The sequence below is a fragment of the Arabidopsis thaliana genome, chromosome 4 (assembly GCF_000001735.4).
Source record: "Arabidopsis thaliana chromosome 4, partial sequence".
NCBI classification, from domain to species: domain Eukaryota; kingdom Viridiplantae; phylum Streptophyta; class Magnoliopsida; order Brassicales; family Brassicaceae; genus Arabidopsis; species Arabidopsis thaliana.
The window spans coordinates 15,429,703-15,444,042 of record NC_003075.7 but is presented as its reverse complement, the minus strand read 5'-3'; the positions used below and the strand labels follow the sequence as shown (position 1 = coordinate 15,444,042).

At 34.1% G+C, this 14,340-nt stretch overlaps 2 protein-coding genes and 1 non-coding gene across 5 annotated transcripts; 1 reads left to right on the top strand and 2 right to left on the bottom strand.

Annotated features, from left to right (window-relative positions):
* Positions 1-36: 36 nt before the first annotated feature.
* Positions 37-3,072, bottom strand: BAT1 (HXXXD-type acyl-transferase family protein). Its single transcript, NM_119342.3, has 3 exons — positions 2,478-3,072; positions 1,026-1,457; positions 37-850 (listed from the first exon to the last, which is right to left on the bottom strand). The coding sequence occupies exons 1-3, from the start codon at positions 2,916-2,918 to the stop codon at positions 347-349; spliced, it is 1,377 nt and encodes a 458-aa protein (NP_194919.1). The 5' UTR covers positions 2,919-3,072; the 3' UTR covers positions 37-346.
* Positions 3,073-5,364: 2,292 nt separating this feature from the next.
* PKR2 (chromatin remodeling factor) lies at positions 5,365-12,693 on the bottom strand (the record flags this gene model as incomplete). Of its 3 annotated transcripts, NM_001203955.1 has the most annotated exons (31): positions 5,365-5,785; positions 5,869-5,942; positions 6,028-6,118; positions 6,220-6,400; positions 6,502-6,629; positions 6,836-6,936; positions 7,020-7,084; positions 7,182-7,256; positions 7,352-7,454; positions 7,551-7,728; positions 7,821-8,015; positions 8,260-8,341; positions 8,464-8,573; positions 8,672-8,785; positions 8,881-8,947; positions 9,117-9,286; positions 9,516-9,654; positions 9,744-9,841; positions 9,952-10,097; positions 10,199-10,286; positions 10,392-10,442; positions 10,600-10,707; positions 10,803-10,961; positions 11,043-11,179; positions 11,275-11,370; positions 11,452-11,666; positions 11,876-11,977; positions 12,090-12,159; positions 12,293-12,329; positions 12,396-12,519; positions 12,649-12,693. In NM_001203955.1, the coding sequence occupies 30 exons, from the start codon at positions 12,513-12,515 to the stop codon at positions 5,600-5,602; spliced, it is 3,486 nt and encodes a 1,161-aa protein (NP_001190884.1). The 3 variants fall into 3 exon arrangements, with proteins under 3 accessions (NP_001190884.1, NP_001328314.1, NP_194918.2); NM_001342121.1 differs by lacking the exons at positions 12,090-12,159; positions 12,649-12,693 and having other exon boundaries at positions 5,523-5,785; positions 6,836-6,912; positions 11,876-12,049; positions 12,172-12,329; positions 12,396-12,515; NM_119341.2 differs by lacking the exons at positions 12,090-12,159; positions 12,649-12,693 and having other exon boundaries at positions 5,600-5,785; positions 11,876-12,049; positions 12,172-12,329; positions 12,396-12,515.
* A 1,052-nt stretch (positions 12,694-13,745) lies between these two features.
* On the top strand, positions 13,746-13,819 carry AT4G31895. The gene has a single exon. It is a non-coding gene; the product is annotated as a tRNA-Thr (tRNA).
* The last annotated feature ends 521 nt before the right edge of the window (positions 13,820-14,340 follow it).

Here is a 14,340-nt window from a genome sequence, read left to right as displayed (position 1 = left end):
AATGATTTGTACTACCAGCCTAAATCGGCCCCATATGCCCAATAACCTGGCTTAGGTGTCAACCACCCAACATTGGCGACCTTAAGAAAAAAGTCTACAAAGAAACATAACTTTATAATTATTTATCCAGAAATTCTGGAAGAAAATAAAGCCTATCACGAAATGAGTATAAAAGTGATAACGACAACAAATACAAAGCAGAGAGATGTCATTAAATTATACATCATCATAACCCAATTACAATAAAGTGTCTTTAGCGCACACGCATGCATATAGAGGAGCCATTATCATACTGTATACTACCACAAAGATTCTACTAATTAATTAATTATCACCAGCTAATATATTAGCAATCAAGGAAATGATTTGAAAAGCCATTAACATCTCGTGGGTCCAAGCCAATCCTCACAAGAACACCTTTGGCATCTTTAGGGTTCTTCATGAAATAAGCAACTTGTGGCACCGGTGGACACAGTGGGGCCATGTAATCCGCTGGCTCGCCGCCGTTGCCAAAGCCAACATTGTGAAATGGCATTTTTGTCCAGTCGGAGATTAGGGTTAGCTCTTTGAGAGGAGGGAGATTTCCGTCATTACTACCTCCGAGTGCTTCCATGTAAGAGTTTATGTAACCTTGGTCAATTGATTTCTTGGCTTCTCTGATCTTGTTGACTATTGACTCGAGTGTTAGCTCTTCAAGTAATTCTCTGGCGGTGGATGCCACCGAGGCAAGCACGTATGCGTTGCCGGAAAACCCTTCTGGCAGCGGTGTCTCCGTTCTTTTCCTTATGTCCACTGCGAATTGTAAACACACCATGGCGTCTCTCCTCAACCCTAAAGCCCTTGTTCTTGCCTGCAAAATTATACGCTTAATATTTATGTTTCTAACTTTCTTATAATGGCTATTTTAAAAAATTCTTAATATAGTTTTTTTTTTAAATCATCAAAAATGTTTTGAAAATTTTAAAACGCACACCTAAATTTTTGGGTGAAAACAGTAATTTGTAAAATAAATTTCTTGAATTCACCTTCCACAAATGAGCAGCAAGAAACTCAAAGGAGGAGCACATGAACCCTTCTAGTGATTTCTTCTTCATGCTTTCTATCGCATCGCCATTAAGCTCGAACGTTTTGATCACAAAACCAGAGTCTGGTAACTCTAAGTTACGGTTTTGCTCCTGATAGGTCATCATCGCCTGTTTGATCAACTGGTACAGATGACAAATGGCTGCAGCATTGGTTTCTCGGACAGCATCCCGGTTAACCAGTAGATTTCGTCGATCATGAACCGGTTTGATGACCACATCTTCCTTTTTATTAGTAATCTTGCTGTTGGATTTGTTGTGAATGTGAGAGTTGGAGGCCCACGCGTGAATGAATTCGTAAGCTGAGATTCCATCAAATAGAGAGTGGCTTGTACCGATTCCAATTGAGTAACCTCCACATGCAAATCTTGTCACCTACATTTATTATACGTCGATATATCATCAAATATTAACTAAATCACTACCCGTTTCTCAGGCGTTTCATATCTATTTGTTTAAATATATAAATTTAGTGGATTTTAGTAATAATCACTTTAGCTTAGCATACACATAAATTAAAAACCCATCCAAAACTTTAATTACAGCAAAAGTATTATATATTTATTCATGTGGACGTAGATATTTGTGTGTAAAGGTTTGCTTAGAATGTACGTTCTAATCTGAATTTGATCTCAAAATTCCTTATTATAACTCTGCTAATGAATGTTTGTGCTTATATAGGTTTACTTTAACTGGCCATTCGTATTGATGAAAATTGTAGACATCTAGTCAAAGTACGTATATAACTAAATATTGATATATAGATATCTATATATACATTTTTGCAGCCACTTTGTAAAATAAATCTTGGAGTTGAGATTTATTTACAGTGGCTGCTACTGACATTTAATAATTGTTTTTGATAATTAGAAAGAAAATCTTTGAATTAAATATTTGACAATCTTCCCAAAATCTCTCCACATTAACTACACGATTAGTTATTAAAATAAAACTTCCAAAATATTTAATATCATTTAATTACTACAAAATTATCATTTTTGATATTGTTTTTCTACATGACTATAATAATTCGATTATAATCATCAAACCGCAGAGATATTTGATAGCATTTAATTACTACAAAATTAAAAAATATTTAGACAATGATTCATAAACATATCATAAATAAAATCAGTGAGTTTTTTTTACGGGACGGATTGGCGGGACGGGTTTGACAGGACGTTACTTAATAACAATCGTAAACTATAAAACAAAAATATTTTATAAATAAATATAATTTGCAAACTATTATATATAGTAACTTTAAAAAATAAATTATCTCCGCGGTATACCGCGGGTTAAAATCTAGTAGTAACATAAAATCCTAACATTTTTACACGTAAATTATTCAAAATTCTTGAGAAAGGAAACGTATAGAATTTGCAATAAATTTACCTGAGCAACAACAAGAGGCATCACAGAGAAATCACCATCCAAGGAAGGCTTGTAAACTAAATTCTCATAAAACTCATTGTACTGAGTCAAATCACCAAGCTCGGACAACTTGACACCTGTCGCCACCGCCTCCACCATGACTGCGCCACCATCGTTACACCGGATGTTGAGCTTGCAGCCACCTCCGTCCAAACCCAGTCTCCCTGCCGCGGGATACCACACAGACATAGTCTCCTCCAGCCCGAGCTTCAGGTTGGAGAAGACGGAGTCAAAGTCACGAGTTGTGGTATTCTTGTAGAAGAAGACAGAGTACATGAGTAAAGGACACTGACGGTCCAAATTGGAGAGAGTGATTAGTTTCTTCTTGTCATGGTTTTGAAACCTTGGATATACATTAAGCTTTTGGATTATATCGATACGTGTCGCCATTAACATGGGCATATTGTATAAGAGTTGAATGTAAAATGTGGGTGTGTGTGAATGTAATAAGTAAGATGTGTAATGCCTATATATATACGAGAAGATAAATTAAGGGAGCTTAATCATATGCCAAGGAGCCACTCTATGTGTCTCTTCAGATAGTTTTGAGGGTTTATTTTAATTTTATTTAATACTCTAATTTTCATCGAAGTGCTCTATATGCTTACGGATGATTAGTTTCAACACTAATTATCTTTTGCTTACTATTGGTGGTGTTTTATCATTTTTATTTAAATTCGAATACAAATGATTGTAAAGGTACTTCCGTTTTGCATATTTTATGCTATTGTGATAATTAAAAAAAAAAAAAAAAAAAAAGAGAGCAAAAGCCTATATGTGCTCATTGGCATAGGCTTTAAATTAGGTTCACACACACACATATCATTTTATTTGTAAATATTCGGTGACGAAGAAGAGTTTTAAAATTTTATTTTCTTTATGTGTTCATTAGGATGAATTTTGTGTTTTTTCACCTCAAATGTACTAATGCTAGAATTTTGTGAAGAAAACATAATTCAACATTAATCTTATATTAGTTTCGAAAAGTCTAGTATACAGTTGGATTGAAATACATATATTTTGGTTGATAATGTGGTGTAAATATATATAATTGAAGAGTAGTACGAAGTATGAACTGTCTTACACTTGCACAATGCGTCAATAGGGTTAGCTAGGTGAAATGAAAAGACTGTACACAATCATACAAACCCTACGACCTCCATCACGGGGAAGCTATCCTCCCAACCTTATCATGAACTTATTACATTAACGGTCAAATATACACTATTGTTGCAGATAAAAAGAAACAACAGTTGTCTTCATTATAGCCTCGTCTAGTTTCAACACAATACATATGCGTTTATGTGCATGAAAAAACGAAATAATTCACATCTTTAATATAGAAACATTAATTTTTAATGTAAATTTATATTACTACGACATGTAAATGCAGACGCCAAACTCAAACCAAATAAATCTTCCGTTTATGTTTAGCGTTCACGTTTATAATTAGCAAATAAGTTCACATCTTGTTGGAGAACTTATAATTAGGGTCAACCGTTATTGGTTAGTAACATTTTAACACAGAAAATAAAATCTCGGAACCAACCGACCAAAAACCAAACAATTTAAGGAGAATTAAAGGACACTAATCAATAATTGCCTCTAAATATTTATTATATCTTTGATTATTCGGCCAGGCCACAATAAAGAAAATTAAATAAAAGTTGACATTCGTAAGAAGGAAGCTTGAATTAGGAGCATCACAGCCTAGCTTGTCCCTTCGGTGTACATAACTTTGAAACATGCACATGTATATCCAACCATCGTTACCGTATATACACGATACGTACGGACTGAAATGCGTAAAAATGTGTATGCATGCATATGACATATCTGCATGCTGTATATGAGAATTTAGTCTAATACTTAGAATTCACGAAGTTACTATGTGCATCTCTATACAGATTTTGATCATTATCATCTATTTAGATTCTTATTTGGATTTACTAAGAATTAAATTGTATATGCAAAGTAAAATTTGTATATGTATTAGACTATAGTTTAATCGTATATATTTTTTACTGTCTAAAACGAGTTTTGGTTTGACATTTAACCCCAAAAAAACCTTCTTTGAAATTTTGTTATTGCTCTCGTATCAAACTGAAAAATTAGTTCCAAACAGTCGTTGGCTTAAAATTATTCTACAGTAATCGCGTTGAACTGTAGAATAAATGCAGATTTAACTGAAAACAATATTTTTGTACATGTAATATAATATAAGATGGGTATAGGTATAAAAGAGTAAAGTGGAAAAGAGTGGAGAAGTAGGTATATGTTTGGAAGTTGGAGTAAGCGTGGATTTAAAGCCTTTCTCTTTTGTCTCTTCTTTCCCACCATTTTCCCTGTTTTCTGCAGCTCCTCTCTTTTTCTCTTTTTGTATTTCCCATTTCTATTTCTTTTGTTTCTTAATTTTACTAATATATCCTATAGAACAATAAATACGATCAAATCCAACCTAATTGATATGGTTAGGGAATGTTCTTTCCATGTATATCTAAATTAGAGAAATCAACAGTTTATATAAATATATGCATATGTGTGTCTTGGGTTTTGAGAGAGCTCAAAAGACGTTTCTTTGGTTCAATTAAAAGAAGATGATCATCACCCATGAAGTATTTTTAATGCAAAAGACATGCAATGATAAAGTTTGGCATTAACAAAGATATTAGTGGGAAATCATTTTCTATGAACTCATGGTGTTTGGAGTTATTTCAAGTTGTGTGTGCTTGTTTGATCAAGAGTAGTAGATTCAATCTAGTTTAAACTAATACTTATCCGATGAAAAAACCCAAGATGATCATAACTTCAGTTTCAATTAGTTTCCATAATATATTTGGTTATATTTTGGTTCATATACGCTTTATACCTAAGAAACTATAAATGGACAAATATGATACTCTGCAACTCAAGACAACTACGCTGTATGCAAACAAATTTAGCAAAAGGTAACTTAGTAATTAAAATTCAGCAAAAGGTAACTTTGACAAACAAAAAAAAAAAAATCAGCAAAAGGTATCTTAGTAAAGAAAATCAGCCAACGATCAACACAATCATGAAAGAAGTAATAATGATTTTTGATGTCAATCCAGCACAATGATGTTATCCGCTGCATCCATCTCTACATCATGATCTGTCCCAACGCTTAGCCTAGTGCTTATTTCCTCATTGATAGGTTCCAGAGGCTTAAAGCTCTCCCTCGGCATTCGATTCAGCGGTTGAATATCTAAATATGTCTGGAATGACTCACCTGACTTCTCATTAACACTCTGAAAATGTGTGGAGAAAGATAAGTTAATATGGGTTCTTAATGTAACTATATATCCACGAAAATAGGAATGTGTTTGTTTACCTGATCGTATGATTGAGCCATTTCAACTCTGCCTTGCTTGTTGTCAACGGCAGTTGCAGAATTTTTTTTTGAAGCTGCAAGATTAAAACGTTTCAGTTAGAACAAGAATCTAAAGAAATATATCCATTAGTAACTGTAGAAACTTATCAAGACACATACTGATGGGATCATTCTTAAGCATTTCTTTTTCTGCATCAACAAAGCTTGTTCCCTTTGTTTCAGCTTTTGCTTGTTCAGCAAGTATCTTTTCCTGCAACGAAGTACCAATATAGATGAACAATGTAACAATGTAGTAGTAGCATGAGAAGACAAAAGATTAAAATTACTGAGTCGGCACAAAATATTACGTACTGCGTACTCATACTTTATGGCATCCTCCATCTTCTTAACCCGTTTTCCCACATGGTCACAAATTCTTTTACGAGCAGATTTAGTATCAGGAGGGAAAGGGATATTCAGGTCTTTGCAGGCAACCTCTTGGAACCCTATCTCTTCGTCTTCAACGATGGCCACCCATCTACCATAGCCATGCCTATATTTTTACAAAGTTTCAAGAATGGAAGCAACATGCATGTGAGCAAACAAACAAAGAGAAACAAAATCAAGTAAGGATAATCGTTGAAGGGTTCTTACTTGGAAACAGCAGGAATCAGTATCCTATCATGTTCTTCCTTAGAAAATGCTCCATTTCTCAAATTGTACTTACTGATGACGTAGTTAGAGAAAACAGGTGCTGTCGGATGGTTGTCCAAAAATTGACACTGTCACATCAAACATTGAGAAGTGAGCTCAAACAAACAAGAGAGGACCAAACCAAATTTTATCAAACGAGAAACTTTCAGATATATAAACCACATGCAAAAACTTTAAGAAAGAATGCAATGAATCTTCTCAAGTTTTGGTTCGGTTACTAGTGCTAATAAGTAACTGTTTAAATTCCATAGACACTGGAAAATGGTAGGCTTACCTTCTCCTTTACTAGCATCATAAAAGTCATGCTCACTAGTAGCTCGTCACTGCTTATCCCTTCTTTGGGAACTCCATCTGCATAGACCATTGCCGTAATAACTTAAAAATATGATAACAGAAATAAGCAATTGGATATATCTAAGAATACCAACAAACATATAATCAATAAAGTGATAAATTACCTTTAAAATTTGTAGAATTATCGGTAGGGTTTTCGGCAATGTGTTTCAAAAATAAGATTCCATACCTGAGAAACAACAAATTTAACAAGTGTCAATGAACAACTGTTGGTTTTTGTAAAGCAGCTGAAAATAAGAGCATAAATGGCTTTAAGTCGTCAATACTTATTTATCTCGTCATAGGTCTTCATGTATAAGGGATTAACAAACTCCTTCCAATCAAAGTTTCCAGCTCCATACCTACAAAAGTTGTTTTGAGACACTTATGATATACTATGATGCTTTGAGAGACGCCAAACCACAATTTAGACAACATTATTAGAAAGAAGATATACCTCTTAAACGTACGTAAAAATATATCCCTCTCAGTCTCGTTAAATCCCAGCACCATGAGATATCTCCCTTCGCCTTCCATCAAAGGTATTTCCTCCGAATTATCTTACAGCAAAATAGATTTTCAAAGTTACTTAACTTGTAAACCTCTGAAACCAACAAGATGTCATCTTCAATGCAATATTTGGAAAAGTATAGTACCGCGAGCCCTTTTTCTGTAAGGCCTTGTAACCGTCCTCGGCTTTCTCTGTCGAGCTGCTTCGGGTTCATCTGCTTCCTCCTCCTCATCAGAGGTCACTTTTAAATCATCAAGACAATATTCGTCCTCCTCATCAGAGATTTCTTCTAAACCATCAAGATCATCTTCAGCATACATCACCTAGTAATATTAACAAAAGCAGGAATAAGAACACTTGTGCTAAAGGACATAAAACGATTCTGGAGAGGTGGGATCAAGAAGAGTATACGTACCTGCTTGCCGTTTCTCTTCCTCTTTCCAAGAGCACTGAGCTCCTCAGCTTGTTGCACTTCATATTTGTCTTTCAGCAAATCTTTCCAGTGACTTGTTCTATCAGCATTTCTTACTGAAGAATTGTTTTCTATAGCTTGTGCCTCCTCTAATGCTGCAGCCTCATTTTCATCATCTACATACTCAAAACTAGCCACCTAATATACAGGAAATAACATCAAAAAGAGAAATTATATTTGGAATTAATGCCACTAAATATATGTGTATAACTTAATATTGCAGGAAAAAAGGGTGTATATATATGCATGCACATGCACATGATGATTCTTGTAGCATATCCATTGAATTATTACTCTCTAAACAATTCTCTGGACCTTAACAAATATTGGATCATCTGATCAATAACCACTCATCTAGAAAGAGAAAGAGAAAGAAGTAAACCTTGAAATTCTTTAAAAAATCAGTTTCCTCCTCATCATCCAGTGAGACCTCCACAGCATCTACATGATTACGATCTAGCAACCTGCAGAAGAAAAGGTGTGGCTACAAATCATGAACATTCCATGCAATTGTATGGTGGCTTTGAACTATTAAAGTAAAATCACTAGGAAAGTAAAAACAAAGAAAGAAAGAAGAATATATTACTGTTCGATAGCAGCATCATCGTAATGGATTTTTCCAGACCTCCCTGCTTCATCATTCTCTTCAGAGAAAAGTTCCTTGGAACCATATTTGATGATGTCATCTAACTCGTCCTAATTACAGTCAGGGATAGAAAACAGTAATTAATTAAACCTTGTAGCAATAAGAATCAATAACAAATCGAACAAGGAATACATATATATATATATACCTGACAAAGATGTTGTTTTCCCACGACGAGATGCTCTAGAAGCATCTTGTTCTTGGTTATCTCCATCATCCGTTCTTCTACAGTACCTTTGTGAATCAGTCTGTAGATCATTACCTAAATAAGAAAATATAGGCTTAATCAGTGACATAGCTAGAAAAAGAATGAAATAGCAAGTGGATGATTCCACATTGACGCCATGAAAAGAGAACCTTATTTGTTTGGCCAAGCCGATGAACTCTAGCCATAGCCTGGAGATCAGCATGAGGATTCCAATCACTACAACACCAGTGAAAAAATCATGTCAATAAATTCATCACAACCATCTTAAATGCCTCTACAATATCTTTCCGCTATTAACTTAGAAGATCCAAACACTCTGTTATTCTGGAAAGAAACTTCCAACAAGCACTTTATCATTTCATTAAACAGATATTGGAACTCAAACCTGTCATAAATGATGACTGTATCAGCTGTTGCAAGGTTTATCCCTATTCCACCAGCTCTTGTACTGAGCAAAAAACAGAACCGGTTCGAGTTTTCTGCATTAAACCGATCTATTCTTACTTGCCTCTCAGGTCCACTGATCTTTCCATCAATCCGTTCATAATTCCAATTCTGACAAAATAAAAATAAATTTGTTACGGCTCAATATCATACAATAGTTTTTCCTTAATTGCATATAAGCAAATTATAAAAAGAAAGTTACTGTTCCTTGCGTCTCAAGATATATTAAAAAGTAACTTTTAAGTGGAAGGAAAAGATTATATCGCAAGTCATTTGCAGAGCGACAACACCAACTGAACAAATCAATAGGTCGACAAACAGATATAGCAGATTAGGTTACCTTGAAAGTGAAGTAGTCTTCCAAAAGGTAAAGGGTGTGTTGGAATTGGGTATAGATTAGCACTCTGTGCCCCTGCTCTTTGAGTTTGACCATCATTTTGTCTAACAGTTGCAACTTTCCGGAAGCTTCCAATAGTTTTCTTTAGAACAATTCAGAAAAGGTCAAGCAAAAGTCAGCACAAAATACTAAAAAGGAATCAATACGTCAAGATTAGTGATCAAATGTTACGTAAAAGCTTCATTTGCGTCTTCAAATCTTGGCTCAAAGTCTGGTAACAGATACGGATGAGAGCAAACTTGGCGTAATTTCATTAGCACGTTAGATATCTGAAACAGTTTAACCAGCCGAATTATCCTACCAAGTACAGTCTAAAAGGTTCCTAAACCAAGACAATATATATACATCTGCATAAGCACAAGAGATCCACAAAACTTACTTTAGCATCTCGTTTCTTTGTCAAGACTTGATAATTATTGGTAATAACAGCTTTGTACACTTCTTTTTGCTGGCTGCTCATATCAACACGCAAAATGAGCTCCTTCTTTGGGGGCACCTTATCCTTGAGCACGTCTTTCTTTAACCCTGCAATAACAATAAAAGCAAGATTAATCACCATGGTTATAGTTATCCCTTGGTGCGAGACTTCAAACGAAATGTTCTTAATAAGATTTGTTGGTTAATACTTCTGAGCAGATGCGGAGCCAACATTTGGTGGAGTCTTGAAATCTGCTCCTCTTTATTTATATCTTGAAACTTCTCCAAACTCCCAAACTGCAAGCATGGAAAATAAAATAATTAAAGCAAGCTTGTATGCTTATAATGACTATTTTAGAGAATAAACTAAACTTATTTTATATGCGTTATCTTTTGGCTAACCTTGTCCGCATCAAGAAAATGCATCAGAGCGAAAAGTTCATTCAAGTTGTTCTGAAAAAACACCAAATAAGTATTAGTGATACAAAAGAATTGATACCATAATAATTATAGTACTATTTCAGAGATCATAACTAATTAGGTAAACTTTAATGTAGGATTGAATGAACCTTGGGAAAGTCGAAGAACCAAAAATCGACTAACGACGAACCTGAAGTGGTGTTCCGGTCAACAGAACGATATGCTTACTTGTAAACTGACTCAATGAAGAGTACAGCTTTGACTTCTGATTTTTCAACCGATGGCCTTCATCAATAATCTAACCAAGAGAATGATATTCTAAGCAAAATATGAGATCTAAAAGAAAGACATACAAAGTATATAGTATCATTCAGATAATTAATACAGAAATACCATGCACGTCCACTTGATTGGACTCAGAACTGATATCCCTGGGTGAACCATCTCATACGTCGTGAGCAAGACATCAAACTTACTTTTACGCCCTTCAGAGAAGTAGAACTCATGTTCCCATATAACATCACGTGCTTCCGAATCCCCAGTGTACATAACCTGCATATATCATACGATGAAAACATTAATAAATAACTAATACCGTATATGTGACATATATATACGAAACATGATACATACCACATTCATATGTGGTGCCCAGGTGGCAAATTCCCTCTCCCAGTTACGGATGGTTGAGAGAGGAGCAACAACTAGATGAGGAGATAAGTTTTCCTCGAACAAAGAGGCCAAGAAGGCAATGCTCTGAATAGTTTTGCCTGCAGCAACCACAAAACCAATCTTATTTTACACAAATGATAAAAGCAAAGCCTATGAATAACCCCAAAAAAGAAATGGATTTTTGAAGACGTACCTAGTCCCATTTCATCCGCAAGGATTACATTGGTTTTCTTGGACCATGAATACCTTAGGAAATTCAGCCCTTCGAGCTGGTATGTATGCAATGTGCCTTAAAAACATATAAGGTAAGTAAATCAATAACATTATACAGAAACTGTATACAAATTGTTCAAGTAGTCTAATAAAATACCTGTAAGAAATTCAGGAGTAAGATCAAACTGTTTGAATTCCTCTCGATTTCTCTCATTTTCGACATATTTATCTCTACGAGAGCTAGAGTTTATATCCTTAAACCTTTGGATTTCATTCTGGAAATCTGAGATGTCAGATTCAGATTCCCAGTAACTATTTCTGTAAGAAAGTTCTTTGTACTTCACCAGATACTCCTCCCCATCATCTCCTTCCCTACATCATATCACAAACAAAAAAACCATAATTGTCAAAACGAAATCCATTAAGTGTCACACTTTTCTACACAGAAGATAGAGAAAGAAATATAAACGCATGAATAAATAATCACAAAGGAAAAAAAAAAAAAAAAAAACATAATTGTCACAACGAGGTCTATCAAGTTAAGGACATAAAAACAAAGGACAAGACTTGAATCACTTAACCGGCAAGCAATAATCCGGTCAACAGTTTTCCATTCAGGACGAATGGCGATAAACTCATGAGCTCCGTTCTCAGCGATGAATACGTCCATAGCAGCGTTAAACCTGGTCACCCTTAATTTTAGTTTTAAATGAGGATGGGACTTGTAAGCCTTCTCGAACTCCTGCTCGGGCACCCTAAGAATTGACATTAATAATCAAGTGATGATAAGATAACCAGACAAGAGAAGCAACAAAAACATAATAATCGACATGTTTAATTAAATACAACACGATATCGCATATTGCTGGGAATTTACCAAGAGCAGTGCAAGTACGATAACCCCTTCCACTTCACAAGATATTGTTTCACGACAACTAGGGTTGGTGTCCCGTTGTCAGAAGAATTCGGATTGTTAGATGCAGTAGGACGCCATTCACGGTCCAAAATCTTTTCAATCTCGCCAAGAGGACAATCCTGAAATGGATCAAATAATTAAAAGTCACTGCAGATCTATAATTTCACAACAAGACAAAGACATACCTGGTTACTTCCGCCTGTTTCTTCAACTTGTTCTTCACGAATGTATTCATCCAACTTGTCTTCAATATAATCTGGCTTTGGCCCGGTTCGTCTACGAAGCCTTTGCAACAGATTAGCCATTTCTCTGCATGAAAAAACCACAACAATGTGTTTGGTCAGTAAATATGATTCATTAAATTTTTAGATAAAATCGTAACAAGAAAGAGTGAAAAGAGAAATATCTCAGAAAATCTAAGACCAAGGAGGAGCGTACAAGATGAAGAAAATGCAAGGGAGCTAAAACGCAAGAGGGGTGATTCTTAAGGATATGATAAACGTCTGTTTATATATATAGAGAGGGAGTGGTCATTATTCTTTATTTCCTTTTAATTTTGTTTTATGGAGATAACACTACCTTTTTTTGTCAATTTCAATGTAAAGGTGAATTAATTTGTAACCAGAAGGGGATGCAGATGTAGTTGTGGCTGTGAGAAATTTTTAGAAGTGAGTCCTAGTGGTTTTTGTGAATGAAATTGTACCTAAAACCGTTAAGATTACGCGGCAATTTTGAAATTTCAACAAGAAATTCGATGATGATTTAAAATAAAATTATCAAAATAACCATATATTGAATAATTAAATATTTAAATATCATTAAAACAAAAAGTTATTTTATTTTATTAGTATAAAAAGTTGTTTGATTTATTAAGTTTCCTTGACACTGGTCAAACTATAAATTTATATGCTTACCAAAAAAAAACTATAAATTTATATTGTATATATACATTTATGTAACATAATTAAAAAATATATATCATATTTAGGGAAGAAATTAATTTAAAGTTTTTTTTATTTAAGATTCTTTGTCTGAATGGGTTGACCAGAAATAAGATTTAAATATTTAGTTATATCTTTAGTATCTAAAGATATGTGTCTGAAAACAAATAAATGAAACTTAAATAAAAATCTATTCAATGCAATATAATGTGATTTGTTTCTATAGAATAAAACAAATATTAAAGAGAGGCATGCAAATGGTAAGTATGAAAAAGGTTATAAAAGAAGAAGGAAATAAAGATTAGATTCATGCACTGTAATTTTGTTTAAAAATTAGCATTATCTTGAGTCTTGACCACAAAACCAAAATTAGTCGTCCGTTACAAATTGGAAAGGGATTTGGTTGTGACCAATAGTATGAAGATGGTTTACTTAGTTTCCAATACTCTATGGACAAATGGTGCATTTTTGTATTTGTTAGTTTTTTTAAGAGGTCCACATTTCAATTGATTAACGCTTTTTAAATTAACTAACACTTAAAAAAAGTTTTGTTACAAAGTATTATATAGATTTTAATTAATTGTAACAGCAAAAGCTTTCATAGCTCAGTTGGTTAGAGCACCCGTTTAGTAAGCGGGAGGTCTTGAGTTCAACTCTCAATGAAAGCAAATTTTTGTTATTTTACAATTAAAATCAGTTTTGTTCATTTTTATTAATCTTTAAAATAGATATGGTGTGAATGTTTCTCTTTATGCTTGGGCCTGTGGCCCTTTTTGGGCTTTGAAAAGCCTTGTAAGTTGACATAAAATCACGCTTATCAATTAGAGAATTATTAAAATATCCACCGAAATGTTTTCGGTGATAATGGGCTTTGAGTGCGTACCAGTAAAAGAAGGTTGAGACTTGAGAATAGCAATTAGCAGCGATCTGACCAAACAACACAACACAGTTAAATCATTCTCGAATACTTCCACTGGATGTCCACTGTGCAGCATGAAATTTGCATATATTTATTTTTAATTGATACAAGTTATTTTAGATGTTTATTGTATTTTTTTTGTAGAGCCATCCTAAAATAACCAAACCTTACGAAAAATAAATAATACAGAAACGTATCCAAAGGGGTTCTTACTCTTTAGAAAATTACTGAAATCAATTGTAGAAGAGCCTAAACATTGATTTAAATTTT